The sequence below is a fragment of the Copadichromis virginalis genome, linkage group LG3, assembly GCF_057382275.1.
Source record: "Copadichromis virginalis isolate Kocher_CV1m ecotype Utaka linkage group LG3, C_Virginalis_male_GT1.1, whole genome shotgun sequence".
NCBI lineage: Eukaryota > Metazoa > Chordata > Actinopteri > Cichliformes > Cichlidae > Copadichromis > Copadichromis virginalis.
Window position 1 is genome coordinate 9,766,636 of NC_140620.1, and position 21,224 is coordinate 9,787,859.

General features: G+C 44.0%; 2 protein-coding genes across 2 annotated transcripts; one reads left to right on the forward strand and one right to left on the reverse strand.

Moving 5' to 3' along the window:
• Positions 1–197: 197 nt before the first annotated feature.
• On the reverse strand, positions 198–17,102 carry LOC146712654 (uncharacterized). The gene is made up of 9 exons (XM_085436854.1): positions 16,790–17,102; positions 8,707–8,837; positions 6,135–6,309; positions 5,941–6,036; positions 5,312–5,635; positions 4,251–4,583; positions 1,588–1,917; positions 1,081–1,416; positions 198–1,015 (listed from the first exon to the last, which is right to left on the reverse strand). Exons 1-9 carry the CDS (start codon positions 17,100–17,102, stop codon positions 924–926), a joined length of 2,130 nt encoding a protein of 709 aa, XP_085292980.1. The 3' UTR covers positions 198–923.
• A 91-nt stretch (positions 17,103–17,193) lies between these two features.
• On the forward strand, positions 17,194–20,120 carry LOC146712655 (E3 ubiquitin-protein ligase TRIM21-like). The gene has a single exon (XM_085452133.1). It carries the CDS (start codon positions 17,253–17,255, stop codon positions 18,942–18,944), a length of 1,692 nt encoding a protein of 563 aa, XP_085308259.1. The 5' UTR covers positions 17,194–17,252; the 3' UTR covers positions 18,945–20,120.
• The last annotated feature ends 1,104 nt before the right edge of the window (positions 20,121–21,224 follow it).

The window sequence follows — 21,224 nt, forward strand, 5'->3', positions numbered from 1 at the left end:
TAGGTCATCAGTTGGGACTGAACCTGCTAATATTAATTTGTAATAACTGTCAGGATGGCTTTCAATTATTGATAAATTTCATTTGCCATGAATCATGATTTCCTATGTCTCATTGCACCTTCCTTTTGTTTTTCTCTGTTATTTCTCATTATCACACGTTAACCCCTGACCTGAACTTTCAAAGGTGAGTGATAAAACATTAATTGAATTACAATATTATACAAAGAACAGAAGTAAACACAAAATGCAGTTTCTAAATAAATGTGTTTATTATTAAGGGGAAAAAACCCAAACCTAGATGAACATGTCAGAAAAAGCTATTGCCCCCTGAATTTAATAAATAACTGCAACCAAGCATTTGTAACAACCTGCAATAAATCTTTAACAGCACTGTGGAGGATTTTCAGCCCACTCACTGTTGCAGAAATGTTGTAATTTAGCCACATTGCTGGGTTTTCAAGCATGAACCACCTTTTTAAGGTCATGTCACAGCATATAAATCAGATTCAGGTAAGAACTTTGACTTATTTGGGTGTTTTGCATAATTATCCGGCTGCAGAAACCAAGTGCGCTTCAGGTCAGATGAGAACGGATGGCCAGATAGTCTCCTAAAGAATTGTTTCTTTAAGAGGGCCGAATTCATGGTTCCATTTAGGGAGGCAAGTCTTGCAGATCCCGAGGCAGCAACACAGCCTCAGACTATCAGACTATCACCACCATATTTTACTGTTGGTATGAGGTTCCTTTTCTGAAATGCAGTGTGTAATGACACACACTCATCAGTCCAGGGTTTTTTTCCCCCAACAGTCTTGGAACTCTGCCACGCAGGCTGGTGTGCTCCAGTCCCTTTCTTAAAGTGTAGTCATGAGAAAGGGACTTTAATTTTAACTTGAACTAAAAGCTGATCCTAAACTAAGCACAGATCAAACTGATTGATCAGCCATCAGAGGAGTCGGATCAATGGAGCTGCTTCTGTTCCTGATGTCCCCTGTTTGATCCTGGACCTGAACTCTCCCTGCAGAGACAAGACAGTCAGACAGGGACAGACAACAAGAGACAAACTTATATTTTCATACTGACCTTTGACCTTTAGCAGCACTGTGGTCTCTCTTGAAATGCATTTTTCTTTGCTGCAGACATTACAGATGTATTCTCCACTGTCTCTCTCTGTGGGCTGTTTCAGGGTCAGACTGAGGTCTCCAGTTTTCAGCAGGTCTTCATTCATCTCCGTTCGGTCTCTGTAATCCTGGTGCTGTTTGTGAGGCTGGTCAGAGCCGTTCTTATACATGTGAACCAACACTGATGGTACATGGTCAATGCGTTTCCACACCACTGTAGCATCTTCAGGCAGGTTTTGTGTGGTTGTGAAGGGCAGCTGGACAGACTCCGCCCCCTCCTCCACCTCCACCACACAGTCTGAGAGGACAACAAACACAACATGAGCTGTACAGACAGCAGTGAATCTAGAAAACACCTTATTAAGCTTCTTTATAGATGTTGCAGTCTGATATTTACATTTAATTATTGTTATTGTCATTTTATAAACAAATACACTGTAAGAAATATTTCATAGGTATTTGCACTGACTCTTCACTCTCAGCAGAACTGTTTTCTTTCTCTTGATCCCTTTCCCCTCAACTCTGCAGATGTACTTTCCAGTGTCTCTGTCTGTGGGGAGTTTCAGGGTCAGACTGAGGTCTCCAGTTTTCAGTGAGTCGTCTCTCATTTCGTTTCGCTCTCTGTAAAACTGGTCTCGTGCGTCAGGCTGGTCAGAGCCGGCGTGATATTTGTGAACAGTCTTCGGTGGTTCAGGTTCATAGCGCCACCACTCCACTTCAGCATCTCCAGGCAGGTTTTCTGTGGTTGTGAAGGGCAGCTGGACAGACTCCGCCCCCTCCTCCACCTCCACCTGACAGACTGAGAGGACAACAAACACAACATGACACAGCAGCAGTTTTATTCAATGATTCCAAAGAGAGCTTTAATATTCAATTTTAAGCTCAAACTATGATGTTTGTCTTTGCTTGTGTTGATTTCCTAAAGATGAAATATACTACACTCATTTAATTCAGGATTAATGTATTTTAATGGTTGTTCTTCATTTCTTTTGAATTGTTGCCTTCAGTCCACTTTAGTAGGATTTGAGTGGGACTGCTCACAAAGAAAGAATGAGTCTCTAATTTTTATGGTAGTTTGATTTTAATAAAGGGAGACAAATTATCACCTCGCCTCTGTCGGTGCGCCCCAGGGCGGCTGTGGCTACACTGTAGCTGCCATCACCAGTGTGTGACTGTGTGTGTGAATGGGTGGATGACTGAGTGTAATGTAAAGCGCTTTGGGGTCCTTAGAGACTGAGTAAAGCGCTATATAAATACAGGCCATTTACCATTTATTAACAAAAAATCCAAAAAAGAAAGATTACATAAAAAGGGTAAATTCATCTGTATATCATTGAATGAAACACATATTTGGACCCTTAAACTTACCCAAAACTACAATCTGTGTGTTCATGTAACACACACATTGCGATCAATCAAATCAATGAAGTACAGATACTCCTGATCTCAACTCATTTTGTGTATAAAGTATCTATTGTATTGTATCAGTACAATCTATTTTGGTAACTAGTTACAAGAAAGTGGAGCATATAATGACAAGATGACACTTTATTGGATCTTACACCAGTTTACCCAGAGCACTTCACTGTGGGATGCTAATCATACAAGGTCTTAAATGATCAGGCCCCATCTTATCTTAATGACCTTGTAGTACCATATCACCCTATTAGAGCACTCCGCTCTCGCTCTGCAGGCCTACTTGTTGTTCCTAGAGTATTTAAAAGTAGAATGGGAGGCAGAGCCTTCAGTTTTCAGGCCCCTCTTCTGTGGAACCAGCTTCCAGTTTGGATTCAGGAGACAGACACTATCTCTACTTTTAAGATTAGGCTTAAAACTTTCCTTTTTGCTAAAGCATATAGTTAGGGCTGGACCAGGTGACCCTGAATCCTCCCTTAGTTATGCTGCAATAGGTGTAGTCTGCCGGGGAGTCCCTAGAGTGTGACCAATTAGGTCCTAGAACTGAAGAAGCTTCTCAGATGAGAGGTGAAACGTCTTCAAGCAACTTAAAGAAGTCCAGATGTTTTTCCTTTCCACACTCCTTAGACTACGATGACCTGGATCACTGAGAAGCTTCACAGACAAGATCCAAACTACAACTCACATTTGATAAATGTCATCATTAATTCCACTTTTAAAAAGAACCTCTGCAACTTTGCTCTGCTTTACTTCAGCAGCATCAGGTAATGTTCATATGTCGATTCATGGTTTTCTACAGTTTTTGATCTACTGTAGAATATTTTTATGGTTATCTGCTATAAAACGCCAGACCAGGAAAATCTCCTTCATGTTTTTCTGAGTTTTATCCTCAGTTACTTTCACACAAAGACATCAGCTGTGATGTTCACAATTGTGATGAAGTCTCACATGTATCAGTGCTGATAAATGATCAGAATTATAATATTTCTGACTGTCTGAGGCTAAATTGAATCAAATCGGGACCTCGTGAATCGGAATCAAAGGGATTATAGAAATCAGTGATGATACCCAGCCCTAGTGAGCAGCCTAGGCCTGACAGAGTGGATGTAGGTGTGGGTAATAAGGAAAGATGAAAAGAACTACTGATAACTTTTTGTTAAGTTAAAGTCTGATCCGTCTGAAGTTCATAGCCAGCTCTGACACGGAGCCATCGATCTCTGAATGCTGTAAAAGCAGCAGTGTATCCAGGAAACACATTATACGTGATAAATGCACTGCCCGAGTGTCCCCTCTCCTCACTGCCTTTCAGCAGCATGCAACAGCAAACAGGTCGTCAGAGGAGCCGAGATGATGATTGTGTTGATTGTGGTTGTGATGATGTGTTAATACACTAATACACCTCTCTGAATGTAATAATTAGTCATTAATAACCTCTGCCTCTCTACCACAGCACGTGTGTTTATCAGCCATAGTTTTGTTGGAATGGGTCAGAAATGGCCGCCCCAGTCCTGGTTCTGAGGTTTCTTCCTGTTAAAACTGAGTTTTTCCTCCCACTATCACCAAAGCACTTACCCATAGTGGGCTCATATGATTGTTGGGTTTTTCTCTGTTTTCTCTGTATTATTGAAGGAACTACCTTATAATATAAAGTGCCTTGACGCAGTTGTTGTTGTGATTTGGTGCTGTATAAATAACTGACTTAAATTCATTTCTGACCTTTGACTCGAAGCCTCACTTCTCTCTTCAGCAGGATGTTTCCCTCGCTGCTGTAGGCGGTGCAGGTGTAGACTTCGTTGTCTCTGTCTGTGGGGTATCTCAGGGTCAGACTGAGGTCTCCAGTTTTCAGCAGGTCTTCATTCATCTTCGTTCGGTCTCTGTAAAAGTGGTCTTGTTCTTCAGGCTGGTCAGAGCTGTTCTCATTCACGTGGACCTTTGTGGTCCGGATGTAAATGCAGGTCCACTCCACTTTACTGCCTTTAAGCAGGTGAAGTTTGGTTTTGCAGGGCAGCTGCACAGACTCGACCCCCTGCTCCACCTCCACCAGGGGGACTGAAAGGAGAAAAAATACCACAATGAGCTGAACACAGCATCATCAGAACATTTTGTTTGGATGAAGTGAAACATCTGCACTGAAAACATGTTTGACTGGCTGCAGCCTGGGATTTGTCCTGTTGCTCCACTGAGCAGACACTGTGTTATCTTTGGTGTCCTAAATCAATTATGGGAAGAAATTTATCATCTGTCTTTATCTTCACTTCCTACACCCAAACTGGAAACGTTAATAGACCATCATGTGAGCTTGCCTACTTAATATTTCCTTTGAATTTTCTCTCTACATGTAGATTATTATGAACTTTTGTTAAATAAGCTATTATTCTGGGCTATGCAGGCCCAGACAAAGCGTGCAGCATTTTAATGAGGTTGTTTTAGTGTGGAATAGAAGAAATAGAAGAAGCTCGTGTGAGTTTCCTTAAGAAAACATCTGATCCTCAAAATCCTGGTGCTTTCAGGCTGACATTGACTCAAAAACATTATCATTATAATATTTTCATTCTAAATCATTTCATAAATTTCTCTTAAACTCCTCAATTTCTCGGACTTGTGTCACATCTTCAGTTTGAGCTGATAAAAAAGTAATGGTTGAAAAACCTAACTTAATAGATCTTACTGTAGCTCACTCATCAAGTCCTGTTCACCTCAGGGACAGATTATCAGTGTGGTCACCAAGCTCTTTAATTCATGACTCACCATCTTCATCTTCTGTCTACAGCACTCACCTCTGACGTAGAGCTTCACTTGTTTCTTCTTTAGGATGTTTTCCCCCCTGTAGACGGTGCAGGTGTAGGTGAGTGCGTCTCTGTTTGTCGGGTATTTCAGAGTCAGGCTGAGGTCCACAGCTATCTGCAGGTTTTTCCTCATCATTGTTCGATTTCTGTAAAACCAGTGCTGTTTTTCAAGGTGGTCAGAACCGTTTTTAAACACGTGCACTATCCTGTTGGAGCTGTCAGTCCACTCTACAGTTACATCTTCATGTCGGTGACCTGTGGTTATAAAGGGCAGCTGAACAGACTCCACCCCCGAATCCACATCCACCTGTGAGACTGTGAAGTAAGAACAACAAATAATGATTTGTGCGCGCAGTCTGTCAAAGCTCCCATGTTTGACATGTAAAGTGTGTGAGGGGAGCCTGTTCTGCAAAATGCGCTGGAGGATTCCTTAAGAACATGAAACATGGGGAAACACTGGTTTGTGTTTTATTGAAAGAAAGGAGACAATTAAAACAACCTATTAACATAACTAATAGATTAAGAAGAAGAAAAAACACTACAAGTCAAGTAAAACAAATCTGAGGTTTAGGGATGATTCAGATTATTCACAATGCAAACACATCACACACACAACATACCTTCCTTAAAATAGCCTCTGAAGTGAACTCCAACACCCACGATGACAGCTGCAACTACAGCCAGGACACCCAGAGCCACTGGGACACTGATGGGAACTTATAACACAATGAAAACATGAACATTACATGATGTTAACATAAAATGATTAACACTCTGTGACACTACATGTGATTTTGAATCTCTTTGCACTGACCTCCACCTTTGACCCGCTGAACCTGCAGTTCCACTCTTGACTGACCCAGTTCTACTCCAAACTTACGGATGGTGCAGGTGTAGCTGCCGCTGTCAGACAGCTGAAGCTTTTTCAGAGTGAGACTGAGGTCTCCGGTTTCCAGAGCGTCGGGATTCATGGATGTTCGGCTGCTGAACTGCTCATTTATATTGCAAAACACCAGCACTCTGAGAAGATGCAGCAGCAGATCTCAGAGAATGACTCGGCCTCTGTGTGGAAAGGTTTTAGGAATATCACCAACTACAAGCCTAAAACCCCCCACTCCACTGATGACTTGCTCTTAGCCAACACCCTTAACGACTTCTATTGCCGTTTTGACGAGTCATCAGGCAGCCTTCACACCTCCAACGGCCCCAACAATAGAGGCACTTTGGACACTCATTCCCCCACCTCTCCCCCCTCCATAGAGCCATCACCACATTCAAACACTTCACCTACAACACCCCCCTCCTCACCCCACACAAAAGAGGATTTCACACCACCTCCTCCCACCACAACTCTTCATATTCATGAAGCAGATGTGAGGAAGCAGTTTAAGAATCTGAATGCTCGAAAAGCTCCCGGCCCAGACGGTGTGTCTCCTGCCACCCTCAGACACTGTGCAAACGAGCTGGCCCCAGTGTTTTCTGGCATTTTCAACTCCTCACTGCAGGCATGTCATGTGCCTGCCTGCTTCAAGTCCTCCACCATAATCCCTGTCCCCAAGAAACCTAGGATCACTGGACTAAATGACTACAGACCCGTGGCTCTGACATCTGTGGTCATGAAGTCATTTGAGCGCCTGGTTCTCTCCTATCTCAAGACCCTCACGGCCTCCTGGACCCCCTGCAGTTTGCATATAGAGCCAACAGGTCTGTAGATGACGCCATCAACATGGCCCTACACTTCATCCTGCAGCATCTGGACTCCCCAGGAACCTACGCCAGGATCCTGTTTGTGGACTTCAGCTCTGCCTTTAACACCATCCTTCCAGACCATCTCCAAGGCAAGCTTTCCCAGATGAATGTGCCTGATCCCATCTGCCGGTGGATCACTGACTTCCTGACGGACAGGAAGCAGCATGTGAGGCTGGGAAAGAATGTCTCGGACTCCCGGACCATCAGCACCGGCTCCCCTCAGGGCTGTGTTCTTTCTCCTCTGCTCTTCTCCCTGTACACCAACTGCTGCACCTCCACCCACCAGTCTGTCAAGCTAATCAAGTTTGCAGATGACACCACCGTTATTGGGCTCATCTCTGACGGGGATGAGTCTGCCTACAGGAGGGAGGTTGAACGTCTGGTGTCCTGGTGCAGCCACAACAACCTGGTGCTGAATGCCCAGAAGACAGTGGAGATTATTGTGGACTTCAGGAAGCACACAGCCCCACTCCCCCCCATCATCCTGACTGACACCCCCATCACCTCTGTGGACTCATTCCGCTTCCTGGGTACCACCATCACCCAGGACCTGAAGTGGGAGCCCACCATCACCTCCGTCATTAAGAAAGCCCAGCAGAGGATGTACTTCCTGAGGCAGCTGAAGAAATTCAACCTGCCAACACGGACGATGACGCAATTCTACACTGCAATCATCGAGTCCATCCTCACCTCCTCCATCACTGTGTGGTACGCTGGAGCCACTATCAGGGACAAACAGAGACTGCAGCGTGTTGTGCGCTCTGCTGAGAAGGTGATTGGCTGCAGACTCCCATCTCTGCAGGACCTGTACACCTCCAGGACACTGGGGCGTGCAGCTCAGATCACAGCTGACCCTTCTCACCCTGGACACAGTCTGTTTGACCTGCTCCCCTCAGGCAGGAGGCTCCGGTCCATTCGCACCAGAACCTCTCGCCATAAGAACAGTTTCTTCCCCTCTGCTGTTGGACACATGAACAATAACCGTATGACTGTTCCCACCACTAACACATGACCCTACGCTGTGTTCACTGCATCATTCCATGTTTGGCACTGATCACCACCTGCACTCATGTATATATCATGTATATATGATATATATACATGATTGTGGGGCGACCGTGGCTCAGGGGGTTGGGAAGCGTATCTGTAACCGGAAGGTCGCCGGTTCGATCCCCGGGCTCTCTGTCCTGGTCGTTGTGTCCTTGGGCAAGACACTTTACCCTACCGCCTACTGGTGTTGGCCAGAGGAGCCGATGGCGCGATATGGCAGCCTCGCTTCTGTCAGTCTGCCCCAGGGCAGCTGTGGCTACAACCGTAGATTGCCTCCACCAGTGTGTGAATGTGAGAGTGAATGAATAGTGGTATTGTAAAGCGCTTTGGGTGCCTTGAAAAGCGCTATATAAATCCAATCCATTATTATTATATCTATCTACTTAGCACTTTTAATTCTTACTCTTATTTTTATTTTCATGTCTATTTAAACGTAATTTATAACACTATGTTTGCACTGAAGCACCGCAGCAATTTCCTAATGTTGTAAACCTGCTCAACATTTGGCAATAAAACCCTTTCTGATTCTGATTCTGATTCTGATTTTGGTTCTGGAGGTCATCGCCTTCTCGTCGACGCAGGTGCACTGTGGAGGGATTGAGGTCATAGCGACTCCACACAGCTGTGGATTCTTTTTCTTCAAAAGTGGGAAACTCACAGGGCAGGAGAACAAACTCCGCCCCCTCTAGTACCTCCACACCTGAGGCACACTGGGAAACTGAGGAGACAGACATAGACAAAGACCTTATTGATCCCACATAAAAATAGAAAAAATAAATAATAAAAAGATTCTGTGCAACTATATGCAGAAAAATAACACAAGATGTTTTATGTGCACATAAAGTGCAGGCAGTGATAGTTATACACACATATTTCTAAACAGTGTTTATCCTGTTTATAATGTTACAGCCTGGCTTCTGTCGGGATGAAGGACCTGTGATAGCGCTCCGTCCACAGTCTCCGTCCACAGTCTCCATCCACAGTCTCCATCCACAGTCTCCATCCACAGTCTCCGTCCACAGTCTCATGCAGGGATGAGAGATGTTGTGCATAATAGCCCACCCACCTCCTTTATGGGGTCTAGGGGACTGTCCAGGACAGAGCTGGCCCTCTTCACCAGGCTATTTAGCCGTTACCTGCCCCTCTCTCTGCTGCCGCCTCCACAGCAGAGCTCTGGATAAAAGATTGCAGACATCCTCAGTAATGTCCTGCAGACTTCAGCCTGTCAGCACAGTCGACTTTGGTCCTGGTGCCGAGTTTGAGTGTTTTCTGAGCAGTCCAGGTTATCGTTAAGGTGAAGACCCAGCAGCTTGTACGTGGTGACCACCTCCATGCCCAAACTTTGGATGAGGTGTGGTTTGCTCGGGAGGTTGACCACCACCTGCTCCGTCTGATCATTTGCCTCAGATGCACATCCAAGGATGGCTGTATCAACGGATTCAGTTTATCTGCCCACCAGTGACAGATGTGGATTCTACATGCTCAAAGACTATTTCCAAGACGTTTCTCCTGTCTATAATAATGCCGTGTGTGTGTGTGTTTACCTTTGCTGTTTTTATATTTTGTCTGTCATCTCTCCCCCTTGCCTGTGATATTTTACCCACTGACTGTCTTACTGTTCAGAACTCTGGCCTGGATTACAGCTGGACTTCAGTTTCAGTGTGTTTGTGTTTGAGTCCCGTCATTGTTTTAAAAGAAATGAGAGGACTACAGTTCACTTTTTTCTCATTTACATACTTCTTATGGTAAAAGTCTGGTGCAAACATACACTTGGTCCTAAAACAAAAAACAATTCTCTCTTTTGGCTTTAACTATGTGAGAATAACCTGCGGCATTTGAGAACTTATCTTCCAGATCAACATGCACAAACCTGTCTGACTGTTTCTGTAAGCAAAACCAGTGTGTGTGTGCTTGTGTAAATATGTGTGTGTGTGTGTCATAAGTTTAAAAGAAACTTTGCTCTTGAGTTCCTACTACCAGTTTGTGACAGGAAGCCAGCAAGTGAAATTAAAATGGGGGTAATGTGCTCAGACCTTTTTGTTCCAGTTAAAAGATGCGCTTCATAACCTGCAGACGCCTAACAGATGCATCACTAACCCCACTATAAAGTGCGTTACAATAATGGAGTCTAGAAAATTCCCACATGTGGGACTAATAAAGGTACATCTTATCTCATCTCTTATCTTAGATGTAACAAAGACATGGATCACTGTCTCAAAAAGCTGCTCTGATAAGATGGGCTTTATTTTTGCCAGTTGTCTCAAATGAAAAAAAGACAGATTTTACAACAGCTCTGACCTGGTTTTCAACTTCATCATCTGCCTCCATTTAAACTCCCAGGCTAGTGGTGATTGGTTTAACAAACTGTGCCAGCAAACCAGGATCCATAGTAGTGGTCTCAGAAGTGCCACCAAAAACCATCACTTCTGTTTTCTGCTCATTAAAATGTGAAAAGTTCAAAGCCACCCAGGCCCTTATTTCATCAAGACATCTGAGCAGAGGGCCTACTGAGAAACCATTTATCTTTTAAGTGGGAAACAAATCATGGGATTTCTTTCTACTGTTTTGCCGATGACTCCCAGTTTCCTGAAAATATACTCGGGTGGTATCAGATATAAGGAGAAAAGAAGCGGGCCTAAAACTGAACCCTGTGGAACCCCACATTGAAAAGAAGCAGCAGAGGATACAAGCTCACCAAGTTTCACAGAGAAAGTTTGGTCTGCCAATTAGGATCTGAACCACTGCAGTGCAGTACTCCTAACACCCACCACCTGCTCTAAACTGCAAATTAAAATCTTATGATCCACTGTATCAAAGGCAGCTGTTAAATCTAAAAGCACGATCATAACACAGTCATGTGATGCAGTTCCTAAAAAAAATTATTAAAAACTCTTAAAAGTGCAGATTCTGTACTATGCAAAGCTTTAAAACCAGATTGAAAAACTTCTGAAATACAACATTCTTCTAAAAATGGATATTCATGGCTTGTAAACTACCTTTTCAAGAATCTTTGAGATAAAACTCAATTTGGAAATAGGTCTGTAATTTGCAGTCATTTCAGGATGTGAATTTCAGTAATACTGTAATATTTGCTGACACCTGAAGTTCATTCTTCTTCCGTTTACGTTCAGCTCTCTACACTTTCTTCTGGCTTCACAGGTGCCTTCATTCAGCCATGGTTCAGATATGGCTTTTACTTATCTAAGATTAAGGAATCCCAACAGCCACTTCATAAATGTATGGCACAGCATAGAAGAGCCACCTCCACAGGACAAGACTCAGCAGTCCATCTGCATCTAAAGGACAAAGGTCACTCTTTTGAGGATGCCAAAGTTCACAAGCCATCTATGTCCACTGTGAGCGACCATCTTTGAACAGAGGCGGTGGTTTACGACACCAACTATCTGCCATCTATAATCCAGTTTTGAGATCCTTCCCAGACGCCTTAACGCCCACTCACACCCTGGGCCATCTGACCTCAGGAAATCACATGATAGGGTGGCGTTAGGTTTTACAATGAACTCACCCAAAAACCTTGGCTGATTGTGACCCACACCCGTTTTCACACCATTGTCCCTCTTGGGGGGGACACTCCCACAGGGCTTAAATCTGGGATTTTCCACGGTTCGACCCTAGAACTGAAGAAGCTTCTCGGATGAAACGTCTTCAAGAAACAGCTGTGAGGACAGAGCAACTCCTTGGTAAATAATGCACTTGATGGTGACTTATGAAGGTCCTTGCAGTCCAGTTGATCTTGCGCACTTCCAGGATCCCTGTGTGAGGCTCAGAGTCATAGGCTTTCTTGTAGTAAATGCAGGTGGTGCAGATGTTGGTCAGTGTAGTTTTCCTTTGTGTGCCCCACTCACATATTAATCCTTATTCCTCTTTGTTGCTATGCCTAACAGGAACTTGAAGTACCGAGGTATTCGGGTGAGACCACTTGCTTCTTGGGATCCTTTGGCATCAGGGCTGTCTCCGGCCTCCACTACATAGCACTGAGACGGCACTTTTAAGGATTTTTAACGCTATTCATTTAACTCTGGACTCTGGCAGCCCTGCTGCCCTTTTATTGTTGGACTTGTCAGCAGCTTTTGACACGGTCGACCATGACATCCTGTTATCACGGCTAGAATTTCATGCTGGCCTAAAAGGATCTGCCTTACAGTGGTTTCGGTCCTATCTGTCAGAAAGGTTTTTTTATGTCAGTATGGGCCCCCACAACTCCAAAATAGCCCCTCTTAAATACGGTGTACCTCAAGGCTCTATTTTGGGTCCTGCTCTGTTCGTACTCTATTTGTTGCCATTGGGCTCCATCTTCTCGCGGTACAGCATTTCATTTCATTGTTTTGCTGATGATTTGCAGATTTATCTACCTTTAAAAGCAGGGTCAGACCATCCCCAGCTCTTATTACGCTGCCTTGATGATGTCAAACAGTGGTTGTCATTAAATGTTTTAAAGCTAAATGAAAATAAAACTGAGGTTGTCATTTTTGGCAACTTTAATCATATCGACAGCACTCTGGGCTACTTTCCTCGTATTGTAAAACACATGTAAAAAACCTCAGTGTCTATATTGATGGTTCTTTTAAATTGAATAAGCAGGTGAGTGCAGTAGTTCAGTCCTGTTTTTTTTTTAGTTAAGACAGCTAGCCAAGGTAAAGCCATACCTTCCGGCTAACGTCTTTGAGCGTGTTATTCACCTTTTTCTTACTTGCAGATTGGACTACTGCAATTCATTTTATTATGGTCTAGATCAGGCCATCATCCATCATCTTCAGATGGTTCAAAATGCAGCTGCTCGCCTGCTAACTGGTACCAAACGGAGAGAGCATATAACCCCACTTTTAGCTTCTTTACACTGGCTTCCTGTCTCCTACAGGATCCAATTTAAACTTTTACTTTTTGTTTTTAAGTCACTTAACGCCCGAGCCCCTCCTTACCTGTCTGAGCTCCTCTCTGCCTATGCTCCAGGAAAAACCACGAGGTCTAGCTCAAAACTAATGGTGTCCATCCCACGGACTAACCTCAAATCCCGTGCTGATAGATCCTTCTCTGTGGCAGGTCCCAGACTCTGGAATAGTCTCCCCTTAAATATTAGATCTGCACAAACACTTGAGCAATTTAAATCTTTACTAAAGACACATTTCTATGCCCTGGCTTTTAACAAACTATGACCCAAACATTTTGGTCTTATTTGAATTAGTTTAGTTATTGTTTTAATTCTTTTACTGTCCTATTATTGTTTTTTATTGTTATTATTGTATTACATTGTTGCTTTTCAATACCATTTTTATATTGTTAAGCACTTTGTGCAGCATCGGCTGTTTGAAATGTGCTATATAAATAAATTTGACCATGACCTTGACCTTAAGTTAGGAGCCAAAAAGGGTGTAGTTTGTGTGTGTGAGCACCGGTGTGTACACCTGTGAGCATGGACGCGCTTGTTTTTAAAAGGTTCCTTCATGTAATGATCTGCTAGGGAGTGTGGGGGGGCCACAGCCCCGTCCTCCAGGGCATGAAGCAGGTATGGAGGAGATCAAAACTCCAGACATCCAGAGGCCCCCAGAACACAAGAGACCAAGGAAGACCAACAGAGGGGCAGCCGCGCCACTGTCCCGGAAAGAGCTGAGGAGAGTCCCAGATGAGGGCTCACTCAGCAGCCGCGGAGCAGAAGCCAGGGGGGGTTGCAGTGACGCGCCCGTGAGCTCCGCCGGCAGCCAGCTGTGCCTGAGTGACCGAGCCCCAGGCCGAGAGGCCGAGGGCACCCCACCCCCGAAGTGGCCCGAGCGAGCCCCAGGCTCCAGGCCCCGATAAGCACCCACCAAGGAGTGAGCCGGCGTGTACCTGGACGCCCATCCCCAGACACAAAGAACCACCAATGCACTGATGTCTCAGGGCGTCCGCCACCGGATATGAACTTTTTTCAAGACAGTGAATCTTGAAACCAGAGAAAAAATAGAGAGTTTTAACTTGTTCCATTGGCAGATTTTTTTCACTTATTTCAAGCTAAAATATTTATTAGAATTCAAATTTAGACAGAAACAAAGTGAATAATATTATTTTATTATCACGTTGATGCAGCACATGGTTCAGTTAGCTTTGTATAAACACGTGTTAGAAATGTTCTTCAATCAGCTCTTTTTACTCTCATTTCACAGCCAGTACTTTTTACTTTTACTTGAGTAAAGAAGTTGAAACAGTACTTGGAGTATTTTTAACAGTAGTACTTCTACTTCAGTACAGACTGTGTGTACTTTTACCACCTGTGTCTGAGACCTCCTTCAGGGTCCACCTGAAGCTCTCAGTCTGCTGTGGAAAAAGGAAATCCAGGTGAGTTTCTCCTGATCACCTGAGGCCGTCATTACTGTGTGAACCCACACACCACTCCTCACTCCTCCCACCCGCTGCACACAGTCACTGAGTACAGACCGGCTGATTCCTGTAAAGGGAGAGGCAAGAAGAGGCGGAGCAACAGCTGAAAAACAAGAAGCTCAACGTCATTTTGCAGAAGTGAAAGTGTGAGAGAGCAGCAGCAGAGCTGCAGTCGAGTCCTGTTTGTCTCTAAAAGAAGATTCACTGGAGTCCATCAGGTTCCTCTCAGCAACAGTGGTGAGTGCAGCTGATCACACTTCCTGCTTCTACACAAATCTTCACTCTGTTCACTTCATCAGGGTCTAGAGCGCCACCTCATTTCTCCATGGTGCCACTTAGGCTACGTCCACACTCGCCCGGATAGATTTGAAAACAGCGCTCCGCGTCCACACTGGTGTTTTCAGTCGTTTTCACAGAGTTGTGCGTCCACATTAAGACGGCTGAAAACGCTTACGTTCCAGTCCTGCGCATGCGTGAAACGCAAGACGATTCGACCGGTCTCACTTCTGTCTGCTGCTTATTCACTTTCCAGCTGTTTGAAACGTCGCAGCAAAAGGTGGAGGAAAAGCACCGAGTTTTAAAATGGACTAACAATGAGGTGGAGTTGTTGCTGCGAGTAACACAAAAGTACAAAGTTGCAAAAGCGAGAGAGAAATAAAGAATTTGAAGAAAAGCTCTGTGGAGCATGTGCAGACTGATATTCATCTTTAATAGGACTGTCAAAACTGCTGCTGTATAATGCTCTCCACTATCTTTGTTTAATTGGTCACATGCCTGCATCACATGACTAACATGCATCATTGTTTTAGAAAGTCTCTGTTTTCACTGTTCACTGTGACACAAACGCACCGTCTCCAAATTATTTACTTTCCGGCTGTTTGAATCGTCGCAGCAGAGGTGAGCAGCGTGATAGGAGTGGATGTAGCTGTGGGTAATGAGAAAAGATGAAAAGAACGATTGATAACTTTTTCGTTAAGGCCGGTGCTCTGACACGGAGCCATCAACCTCTCAGTGTCTAACACTGGTCTGCAGACGGCATCAGATAATGAGCCACATTAGATGGACTCTGAGCCCACTGACAGTAAAAGGGTGAAGTGTAGACATTTGGAAGAGAGCGGCCTGACCAGTTTCTCTGACTATGATACTGTAAAGCTGACAACATGATGCATTTACTGTGGTGAGTGTGCAAAGACCATGGCAGGTGTTGTGCCAAGGTAGGGATCCCCAACAGGATCTGTTTCCCTGCGTCAGGAACATCGGCTGGGCAGGGAAAGCGGACCCAACGCACTCCGCCTCCATCACGACCAACTAGACGTGGAAGGAGTGATGTTTTAGTGACAACATGAAAGATGAGTGTGACCGTTCAGTTTGTGGGTTACAACAGAAAATTATACATTTATTGTTCTCGTGTGTTATCGGACGGGATCGTTTTAACAAACCGAGGACATTTTCCTGATAATTATCTGTATCCTCCTGTAACTTTACTGTTTAAAGAGCTAAAACCTCCAACATTTCAGGATCAATAAGTCCTTATAAGACGTGTTTGTGAGCTAAAAATCAAGAATGTGGGATACTGTTTGTCTGTGTCAGCCAAACAACTTCACATCTTTGTAACGACTGTTAAAAAGATGTTCATCCTGTTGATCCTGTTCATCTGGACGCTGCACTGTACAGCAGACACGACGTTGTTCAGTTTGTGTTTCAGATGAACCAGTTTGTGTCTGAGTGTGTTGCTGGGTCTCCACCAGTTACTCTGACAACTGAAGGTTCAAGATTTTTATTTTGACATTTGCACACAGGACCAACAGTCCATGCACAGTGGAATACTTGTGCAGAGCTTTCCAAGTCAAATCACACTTTAACAATATAAAGACAGAAAAAGCAGGAGGATAGAAATGAAGTCCGGAGTAGGGTAGTCGTACTATTTTCTATATACAAAGAAAAAGAAGAAAATGTACAGAGAGTGTGTAGTTCTCTACCTCTTATCGCACTCACAGTGTTGCACATTTGTTCCACAGATCTGTTTCACAAGTCTGTTGTGAGTGTATTGCCCGATGGTCAGTGAACCGATGATACATTCAAAGTGAGGTTAAGTAGTGCTGTGTTATTTTAAGTGTTCAGTGTGTTTTTGTTTGCCGTCAGTCTGACAGTTGTGGGGAAGAAGCTGTTGAAGAATCGTGTTCTGTGTGTGATGCTGCTGTCCGCTCTGTTGTGTCTGAGATTGTATGTGCAGCTTTGTATGTGCAGGTCCATGGATGCAAGTGTTGTTCCCATAATCCTCTCTGCAGACTTTCTGACTCTGCAGAGCCTTCCTCTCTGTCTGTGTAGTGTTTCCATACCAGACAGTGATGCCTGCGGTGAGGATGCTGTCTATCAGTCCTCTGCAGGCCTGGGTGAGAGGGTGGTGGTTCATGCCAGCTTTCCTGAGCAGCCGAATGAAATAAAGCCTTTGCTGGGCTTTTTTCACAGTTGCTGTAGTGTTGAGAGTCCAGCTCAGGTCTGATGTAACCTGCAGTCCCAGGAATCTGTGGCTGTTTGCCCTCTCCACCTCTGTCTCTTTGACGATAAGAGGCTGCAGGGGAGGGAGTTCTTCCAAAAGTGCAGTATTCATTCCTTGGTCCGTGTTGAGGATGAGGTGAAGAAGCTTCTGTGATGAAAAGAAACTTAAAGAAGTCCAGACGCTTTTCTCTCCAAGCTCCTCAGACTACTGACGCTTGTTTCTCTCTTTGTAAAATGAAATTTAAAGTGAATTTTGAATCAAATGTTTCTCTTCTTTCTCCCTCAGAGTGCAGACATGTCTGCTGCCAGCAATCTGCGATCTGAAGATCAGTTTCTGTGCTCCATCTGTCTGGATGTGTTCACTGATCCAGTCTCTACACCATGTGGACACAACTTCTGCAAAACCTGCATCAGTCAGCACTGGGACATGAGTCAGAGCTGTCAGTGTCCCATGTGTAAAGAGACTTTCTACACTCGACCTCAGCTGAAGATCAACACCTTCATCTCTGAGATGGTTGCTCAGTTCAGACGTGAAGCTCAGCAGAAAGCCAGCAGCAGCAGCTCAGAGCAACAAGCTGCCAAACCAGGAGAAGTTCCCTGTGACGTCTGCACTGGAACCAGACTGAAGGCCCTGAAGTCCTGCCTGGTGTGTCAGACCTCCTACTGTCAGACTCACCTGGAGCCTCATCTGACACTGAAAGGTCTGAAAAGACATCAGCTGGTTGATGCTGTGGAGAACCTGGAAGGCAGGATGTGCACGAAGCACGATAAACTCCTGGAGCTGTTCTGTAAGACCGACCAGACATGTGTCTGCATGCTCTGCCCTGTTTTAGACCACAAGAACCACGAGTTTGTTCCTCTGAGAGAAGAATATGAAGGAAAGAAGGCAGAGCTGGAGAAGACAGAGGCTGAGATTCAGCAGATGATCCAGAAGAGACGACTGAAGATTCAGGAGATCACAGAGTCGGTGAAGATGAGTAAAGATGCTGCAGACAGACAGAAAGCAGAAGGTGTTCAGGTCCTCACGGCTCTGATGGAGTCTGTTGAGAGACGCCTGAAGGAGCTCATGAAGGAGATCGAAGACAAACAGGAAGCTACAGAGAAACAGGCTGAAGGTCTCATCAAAGATCTGGAACAGGAAATCTCTGAGCTGATGGAGAGAAGCTCTGAGGTGGAGCAGCTCTCACGCTCTGAAGACCACCTCCACCTCCTCCAAAGCTTCTCCTCCCTGAAAGCTGCTCCACCCAGCAAGGACTGGACAGAGGTCAGAGTTCATCCACCATCATATGAGGGGACTGTGGGGAGAGCTGCGGCTCAGCTGGAGGAGACAGTCTGGAAACCCATGAAGAAGAAGCTGTTTGAGGCTGAGCTGCAGAGGGTGCAGCAGCATGAGGTGGATGTGACTCTGGATCCTGATACAGCTCATCCTAATCTCATCCTGTCTGATGATGGAAAACAAGTTTATCATAGTGATGTGAGGAAGAAACTTCCAGACAACCCAGAGAGATTTTCTCCATGTCCTAATGTTTTAGGAGAGCAGAGTTTCTCTTCAGGCAGATTTTACTTTGAGGTTCAGGTTAAAGGAAAGACTGACTGGGATTTAGGAGTGGCCACAGAGTCGATCAACAGGAAGGGACGAATCACACTGAGACCTCAGGATGGTTTCTGGACTGTGATGCTGAGAAATGGAAATAAGTACAGTGCTTGTGCTTCCTCTCTTGTCCCCCTCTGTCTCCATCCTGGTCCTGAGAAGGTGGGGGTGTTTGTGGATTATGAGGAGGGTCTGGTCTCCTTTTATGATGTAGGTGCTGCAGCTCTGATCTACTCCTTTACTGGCTGCTCCTTCACTCACAAACTCCACCCATTCTTCAGTCCCTGTACCAATGATGGAGGTAAAAACTCTGCACCTCTGATCATCTGTCCTGTCAATCAAACTGATCAACGACTGATTTAATTGGATGAATGATTGATTTTTCTTGAAGGGAACAAATGAACATATTGAGTGTAAATCCTCTACAGTCTCCATGTTTCTATAGAATCTGATCATCAGGACTCTGATTCACACTTTGATTCTCATGGAGTTTGATTTGAACAGAAGAAAAGTTGAATCAGGAAATGTTCCCACTGATGGAGACTCGAGCTGAAGAGCAAATATCAGAGAACAAATGTCCAAAAGCTTCATTTCCAATAAAGTTTGTTCAATGCTTTGAGTGAATCCAGACTCATGTGTGGCTGTTATACGGAGCATCAGAGTCCAGCTGAGTTATGTTGGATACAAACTGCTTATTTTGGCTCTGTGAGGAGTTTTGTTCACTGAAAACTGATGAGACGGATAATATTCAAAGAACTCTGTAGAGATTCATGCATCCATGTTCTCCACCTGCAGGTGTGGAGGAGAAAGGTGGAGCACAGACTGCTGCATCCTTCCAGTCACATCATTTTGATGATTATATTTGCATGTTGTGATGATTTGGGTTAAAGACAAACAGAGTTGAACGGCTGCAGTCACAGCATGAAGACGATGCTGAAGCTGAGCTGTCAGTGAACATGTTTCACTGTGATTTGATTTGAAGAATAGAAAGTGTGTGTGGCTGCTGACAGCTGCAGTCTCTGCTAGTCTGCATAACACACACACAACTTTCCCCCTGAGGCAACGATGCAGCAACAACACAAAGAACAGCTGCAGACACACACACACTGTTAAAGAACACTTTACTGTTTAAGGCAGAATTCCTCAGTAACAATGATTTGAGTCTACTGTGTCTACTGTGGTTTCCAACATACAATCTACTGAAACATGTTTTTCTTTCTGCCGTACAAACTATTTGATCACAACATCTTTGCTTTTTTCCTCCAATCGTTTATTCTGATTATTTTATTTAGTTTAACTAAGAAAAGCTTAAAATTTAACTCTTAACCTGATTTAAACGTTTAATTTCTCATTAACTCAGACTTTTAATTTATTTCCTTGTTTAATGTATTATTTCTTTATCCTTGTTTAAGTTTTGCCGATCCTTTCTGTGTAACCTGTTTAATCTGACCTTTGACCCTTTAATTTTAACTTAACAGTACTCTTGTTTTGACCTTTGACCTCTTTATTCCTTATAACCAAAAAAACCCTTTTATCTGATATTTTCACCTTATTGATTGATTATATATATCTATTATATTTTCTCACCTTACCTTATTTTGACCTTTGACCTATGTCCTTGTTAGCCTTGATCTTCCTTCATCAAACGTGAAATTTCTTTCACCTTTGAACTTAAAGCTTAAATCAAACCTTTGTTAAAAAGCTTCTTACCAACTTGTAATTCCAACTCTCTGCATTAAACACGTATCTTATCATATAAACACTGGATCACTGAGAGAACTTTAGGCAGAACCAAATGAAGCAGCTGACCTCGTCAAACTCACAGCGACAGTAACTGACAGTGAATTATTTTAATCTTCTTCATTGTATTTGTTAGAAACATTTATTTTCCTTTAATTGGACTTTGGTTAAGTTCAATCCGATGTATTAACCGACCTTTGAGGTGAAGTGCAGCTGCGAAGAACGCTACGGCAGGCAATGAGGTGCGTTTAATGTCGCTCTGTTAATTTGAGCGTCCATAAATTGAATGTCTTATTTTTTCTTACTTTATTATTGCTCATTTATTGGAGAATTTGGCCATTTAATTAAGATAGATTTTATGTTGTTGGTGGTAAAGATCTGGATGGATGTTTTATTTTATTCTGTGTTTCTATTTTTCAGTTTTACTTTTCAAGACTTGGTGAATTGCCTTTTTCTACTTTTTGTTTAGTTTTGTTAAAATTAGCAGCAGTGAGAAGTGTTGTTGTCGGTCTTGAATATATTTGATGTAGCCCATACTGTTAAGGTAAGTGTCATGTTTTTAGTTGTTAGTCTGATGAAGAATCTTTTATTTTTCTCCAAAAGTTGATTGTGTTTATCTGGACATAGTGTTTTTCAGGTCCAGCTGAATGCAGGTTTCCCCAGTCTTATACGTGTCAGGAGCATCAGCACAGCTGAAATGCATTTTTCCTAAGCACCGCGTCTCTGTGGCTTTTAAACCCCAAAACACGCTAAAACAAAAATGGGTCCACCCCAAGGATGGGGTCCCCCGGTGTAGTTTCCACTGTGACAGACTGTAGGCTTCCTCAGAGTGAGGCTGAGAGCGGCAGGCCCAGCTGGAGTCTGACCCGTGTCACACAGTGGAGGTCAAACCTTCTGTGCCAC

Bases quoted from the DNA above. Each gene is read 5' to 3' on its own strand.
- LOC146712655 (XM_085452133.1), top strand. From the start codon at position 17,253: ATGTTTCTCTTCTTTCTCCCTCAGAGTGCAGACATGTCTGCTGCCAGC.
- LOC146712654 (XM_085436854.1), bottom strand. From the start codon at position 17,102: ATGAATACTGCACTTTTGGAAGAACTCCCTCCCCTGCAGCCTCTTATC. The intron at 6,310-8,706 runs GTGCACCTGCGT...ATAAATGAGCAG, and splicing joins ATGACCTCAATCCCTCCACA to TTCAGCAGCCGAACATCCAT. The intron at 1,417-1,587 runs GTCAGTGCAAAT...TTGTCCTCTCAG, and splicing joins AGTTCTGCTGAGAGTGAAGA to ACTGTGTGGTGGAGGTGGAG.